Source organism: Puntigrus tetrazona, chromosome 5 (assembly GCF_018831695.1).
Source record: "Puntigrus tetrazona isolate hp1 chromosome 5, ASM1883169v1, whole genome shotgun sequence".
NCBI classification, from domain to species: Eukaryota; Metazoa; Chordata; class Actinopteri; order Cypriniformes; family Cyprinidae; genus Puntigrus; species Puntigrus tetrazona.
Window position 1 is genome coordinate 1866771 of NC_056703.1, and position 6238 is coordinate 1873008.

At 37.0% G+C, this 6238-nt stretch overlaps 1 protein-coding gene across 1 annotated transcript in view; it reads left to right on the forward strand.

The window, feature by feature from the left end:
* Window positions 1-6238, forward strand: part of LOC122346048 (proline dehydrogenase 1, mitochondrial-like) — a 10454-nt gene that overhangs the window by 1176 nt on the left and 3040 nt on the right. The window contains exons 4-10 of the mRNA XM_043240700.1: window positions 1106-1170; window positions 1277-1393; window positions 2088-2161; window positions 2470-2551; window positions 3332-3424; window positions 4294-4440; window positions 5359-5534. Coding sequence (XP_043096635.1) covers window positions 1106-1170; window positions 1277-1393; window positions 2088-2161; window positions 2470-2551; window positions 3332-3424; window positions 4294-4440; window positions 5359-5534 — 754 coding nt within the window. The remainder of the gene's footprint in view (window positions 1-1105; window positions 1171-1276; window positions 1394-2087; window positions 2162-2469; window positions 2552-3331; window positions 3425-4293; window positions 4441-5358; window positions 5535-6238) is intronic.

Here is a 6238-nt window from a genome sequence, read left to right on the forward strand (position 1 = left end):
ATAATAATAATAATAATAATAAATAAGTTGTTTTAGGTTTTTTCGTGCTGTTTAAACACATAACATATTCCAAGCTAATACAATTTATTGTTTATTTGAATGCCATTTTTTATTTTAAGAAAAGGTACAATATACATGAATAAATACTCAAATAAATGTAAATATACACAAGTTAGTCAAAAGGCTGATTCCTCTTTTGCCTGGTGTTATTAGGCAGAAAAGGAAAATAAATCATTAATATGTAGACAGAGTCTAAATTATGTTACTACGCAAGTGTCTGTAATTTATTATTAGTCCAGAATGACGGGTTAGTGCATAAGGTGTGTAGGCCAAAGTATTATTCAAAATCAGTTTTGTAAGGAGTATGAATGCACAAGCCTGTGAGATAATACCATTTCATATACATTTATTTGATGGTACCAATTTTTGGGAATTCCAGAATACATTCATAACTGAACTACAAAGCTGTGTGATATGTTGCATATGAGCTTACATCATTCAATATGTCATATATTAATAGACAATACTAACACAGAGTGTGACGCATCACCATATGTTTAGTTTTTGAAATCATGATGGCATATACAGTGCTGCCTTTTTCAAAAGCAGAGCAAGTTTTAAAACACTTCTACTTTCAAATAAACAGCATTGTCTTGCAATAGGTAGATTTTTTTTTTACATTGCGTTCTGACTTCCATCAAACTTCTCAAGCTGAGATTCATTAATAGAAATGACCGAACACTAAAATATACTCTATTCATGGAAAGTGGTGCAAAGTTTTATCCTGTTTCTTTTTTTATTCCTTGCCGTGTGCTATGCAGATTATTTGTATGTGTTTTTAGTGTATGTGCAAGAGTGCCAAGAAAGCATGGAAGCTGACCAACTTTTGAAAGCATTTATATTTGTGAATGTGCATGCAGCTTGGGTTTTCCATTATGCCAGCACTATTGGAGAAACACCCATTGTAATGCACCGGCAACACTAAGTATAACTGCACAGAATTCATTCAGCGTTCCTGGAAAATTGCTCCTAAAAAGGCAGTTTCACTTCCATTGCTGCAGTAACCTCTAAAATAACTCTAAAAGAAAATCACCTGCCTGCTCAGGTGGAAGTTCTGAAGACGGTTTCTCGGCTATTAAGATGACTGCCTTGGGGCGACCACAATTCCTGGTAAGACTGAGGTTCAGGCAGGGTTCATTCATCAGAAAACACGGGTTAAAATCCGTCACCTTGGTGAACTAAACAGGCTCCTCATCTTTCCCTCGGGCGTCTGTAGCTCCAGTTCTCCGAGGTGCTGGTGAAATGGAGACGCTTTTTCAGTTTCCTTGCTGCCAAGCAGGGGAAAGACGGTGTGGAGGTGCTGGAGCAGAAACTGGATCTGGAGCAATTGCAGGTACGAATTGAGTTCAAACTGCGGCCAAACTCACAGATCAACCAACACTAAAGCGTGTTTAATACTGCAATAGACTGTAAGGCGACTGTAACAAATCTGACCTGCAGCAAGCAACTGGAGGCTATATTTCAACGACTGTACAGTATGAGCTGCATTCATTTTAATGGCAAAATCTAATTAACATGACAATAAATAATTAAGTAGTCTTTTAGCAGGCACTTAGACAGGACATTTATATGTGATTATTTCCATAAGAGAAACCTAAGTAGGTTTTGCTTAAAGGAATAGTTCACCCAAAAATCTCGACTCACCCTCAGGACATCCAAGATGTAGATGAGCTTGTTTCTTCATTGGAACAAATAATCACTTTCTTAGCACTGAATGGGTGCCAAACAGCTGATAAAAACATCACAATAATCCACACCAATCCATCATTGTCTTATGAGGCAAAAAGTGGTATGTACATATCCATTATTAAGACATTTTAAATTTCAAGCCGTTGCTTCTAAGTCTTCCGTCTGTATTATTACTTTCTCCTTTTACTTCTCAAGAGAGAAATATGCACAAATCCAGCAGAAATCATCAAATCTCATTTTTGGGTGAACTATAGTACGTTAATTGACTCTCGAGTCTTCAGAATGTATCACTATGGATTTGGTCTCATGAATGGAAATGTGTGTGTTTTCTTTTGCAGACTTGTCTAGCTAGACTGGGAGCTCAAGGCAACATTCAGAGCTGTTTCTCTGATGGACGACTGCACTCATCAGGGTGAGAAATACCAGTTTCCCGTTGCTGTTCTGACACTCAGACTTGTAAATCTTCCCAATCAATGACAGACAATGAAGTTATCTTATGAACTGAGGAGAGCTACTCAAGGACTATTCCACGGGTGCTCCATTACTCCTGACCCCCTGGAGTCAACTAAACCCCTGAGCAGCTAAACTCATATAAGAGCACTTTGCGCTGCAGAATCGACCAGTTCCGTAATAATGCATGCAAATCCTTTGATGCTCAAGAAACATAATTTGTGACAAGCTGCTGAAACGTGAATGCTGTGTTTTATTTGTTCACCAAAGCATGGTGGACATGCTGGACTGGAACCGCCTGATCGACGAGAGAACGAAGATATCTGATCTGCTGGTTGTCCCGAACCTGGAGGTAAGCAGGCGGCTAGAAATGGATACTTTAACCACAGCATAAATTAAGAAGGTTATTGATTTCTAATGGTCTAATTGCTTCTATAAACACTGGAAAAGCCCCTTCGAAGTTTTGAGTTTTTCCCAGGTAATTCGATTATAAAGAGATTTTGCCTGCAAGAGTAGCAAGAGCAGAAAACAATCTCTTTTTTTTCTTTATAGCATTTTTAACTTAAAGGCGTGACTTAAAGAGATAGTTCACCCAATAATTTAATTTCTGGCATTAATCAATCAAGTTCCAAAAACATAGCAAGGACATCGTTAAAATAATGATCTGAACATAAACAACGCACCCAAAAACAATGAATCATGAAGTTGTTCTATATATAATGTGTTTGTACTGTGTTCATTTTCTTATATTTAATAGATAAACATAACATATTTCGTTAAATATATACATGCATGTGTTTGTCTTTATTTATACATAATAAATATACACACTATTACACAAACATATTATGTAAAGAAAAACTTTTATTTTGGATGTGATTAATCATTTGACTATTAAAAATAAAATCTAATTCAAAATATGAATAAACACTATTACGAGAAATACTGAAGTAACACTTGTTGATGTCACTAACTGTTAGAAAACAAAAGCTCAGTAACAACCCTTAGTATGATCAATAACCATTTATTATTTATTTTTATATTAGTAAGATTCACTTTTCAAATAAAAATGCATCCTGGATTTCTGTTCAAATACTGAATTTCGTTCCATTTTTGTTTGTTATTTTAACAGACTGGTGAGTTGGAGCCTCTTCTGTCCAAGTTCACAAAGGAAGAGGAGAGGCAGATGAAAAGGATGCTTCAGCGACTGGACGTCTTGGCTAAGGTGCGCTCATTGGCTGTGTTCTTCTTCTATTTTTCCTGTGGTATTCATGCAGAGTGGCAGAAGGTCATGGTCTAACAGACAGTCATGGATGAAGAATGTAACAGAGATCGATTTTGAGAAAGCCTTCAGCAGAGTGTGGAGGTTAGAGAGCTGTTCCGCCCCGTCAACTTGATGTGAGGAACATGTATCGGGTTTATGTCGCACCGTGAAAGGCCTCTGGTACAAGCGGTACAAGCTGTGTGACTCACGGTAGACTCGAGGCTTCCTGTTTTTTAGCCTGGAAGTACCAAATCAAACAAAGTTTAGAGATCGCATATAACACTTTTTCTCCAAATTGGTTGCCTGGAGGATAAAAAAAATCGGCGTGGATCTCACTCATTGTAATGCGAGTTGCCATGCAATGCGACCTATATATAATTTATCCATTATAATTTTCAGCCTTAAAGGTTTGGGGTAAAATTTGTTGCTGTTTTAGAAGGATTTGTAAAGGATTATGTGCCACTGAAGAGTAACGATGCTGAAAAAACGTATTTATTTTTTTAGCATTTAAACATACCAAACTACTTTTATTTTGAAGTGTTTTGCGTGTGATTATTTCAAATGAATGCCACTTACTTTGTTATTTTGTTATATAATGCAATGACATTTAGACATTTTTAAATGTCCAAATCCTTTTTAACACCACTGTATCACTGTCATTATTATAGCGGAGGTTATAGCTTCATTATTTGTTGACAAATCCTTGGTTGTATCAGGAATGACGGTTGCCACATCAATTAAAACGCTGCGCTGTCTGTGGTGATGTCTTTTTTTTAGTCAGCTGATGAATGTGTTTTTAACTCGCCGCCTGCTTCTCGTGTGCTGAACAGCATGCGGTGGAAAATGGCGTCAGGCTGATGGTGGACGCCGAACAGACGTATTTCCAGCCTGCCATCAGCAGACTCACTGTGGAAATGAAGAGAATCTTCAACAGAGACAAAGCTGTCGTTTTCAACACCTATCAGTGCTACCTCAGAGTGAGCCTCACACACACACACACGTCTGACACCTTTGAATGGTGTTAACGTGGATCACACAATGATATTCAGAGATTTATCTACAGTTAGATGCTCTGCAGAAAACATGCTATTATGGCAGGGTAACATTTAAAACAGTGAACCTTTAAAATGATATTTAACACAGGTGCTTAGAAACTTTGTATTGCAATTAATCCTGAAATGTAATAAATAATGATGACAATTAAACACATGCAGTGCACGCACAACTTTGAGTCTTCAAAAACTTTAGGGTCTGCTTTTAATGTTGGTCACGGTTTTTTTGTGACATCTTTTTTTGTTCATTAGGGTGTTTTTGCTTCTATTAACCTTTAAGACATTTATCTGTACTGTATGTTCCAGAATATAATTGATGCAATTCACCCATCACAATAATCCTGTCAATCAAATTAGTGTCCTGTGAAATGGAAAGCTGAGTGTTTGCGAGAACAAATCTAACATTTAAAACCACCAAAATATAATTCCATAGTCCATAATAATGCTTTCTTGATGGATTAAAATGGTATGGATTGCAATGGTATGTTTTTATCAGCTTTTTCGACTCTCGTTCTGACGGCACCCATTCACTGCAGAGGATCCATTGGTGAGCAAGTTACGTAATGCCACATTTCTCCAAAAATGTTCTTTTAAAGCAACATATTCAACTACATCTCGGATGGCCTAAGGGGAGTACATTTTCTTCAAGTTTCAATAAGTTGTCTAATCTCTTACACATTAAACAAGTCCCCACTGCATTCATTTCAATACCATGCCAATTTATTAATAACCAATTTTTGGTTTCTGAGGGAGGTCTGCATTGCAAATGTTTGTTTACATGATATATCACATTTCTACAAAATCAGGATGTCTGTAGCAATGTAATGAATTCTCTGTGCTCAGGAGGCATTTGATAATGTGTCCATGGATGTGGAGCTATCAAGAAGGGAAGGCTGGTGTTTCGGTGCCAAGTTGGTAAGGGGGGCTTACATGTACCAGGAGAGAAGCCGAGCTGCAGAGATTGGATACGAAGACCCCATCAACCCCGACTATGAATCCACTAACAGAATGTACCACAGGCAAGAAATGTTCCAAATTCTTCCTTGCAAATTTCACGCTTGAAGTCTGTTCCAAAACCTAGCGAGCGGTCTTGTTGTCTACAAAGGCTGCTACTTTCTAAGCAGCGTCAGAACTGAAATGGAGTCTCATAAGTGACTCATCTGAAAGCTCTTCTTGGGCAGCAGCTCCATTAACGGTCACTCACCCACGCAAAACAAATAGAGCTACTCGCAAAAAACACACACGAGACTCCACTAACCCTCACAGCTGATTCCTATAGTCTAATGTCTAATGCAGTGTGGCCATGGACTCCCACTATCAGCCCACATCCACATTGTCTGATGCCACAAAACATGTCCTATTTGTCTCTTAGCTCGCATTAAAACCAAATTTTAGATATGACTTAATCTGCTATACCTTTACTTTTTCTGTTAGTTTAATTTATGTGTTATGTTTTTTGTTTGATATAATACTTTATTTCTAGACTAATAGAACATGGAACAACTTCTCATGAATATTAATTAACTAACATGACTGGACAGTCACTGTGATCTGATTTAATATTCAGTCGTATTCAAATAAAGACATCATTACCCACCAGTTTTAATTTATTAAATTTATTAATTTTTATGCCATGTCCAGATATTTTACCTAATTTATGGTCTAGAAAAGAATTCACAGTAATTCAGAGCTGATTTAATATTTATGAATTTCTTGGTATTAT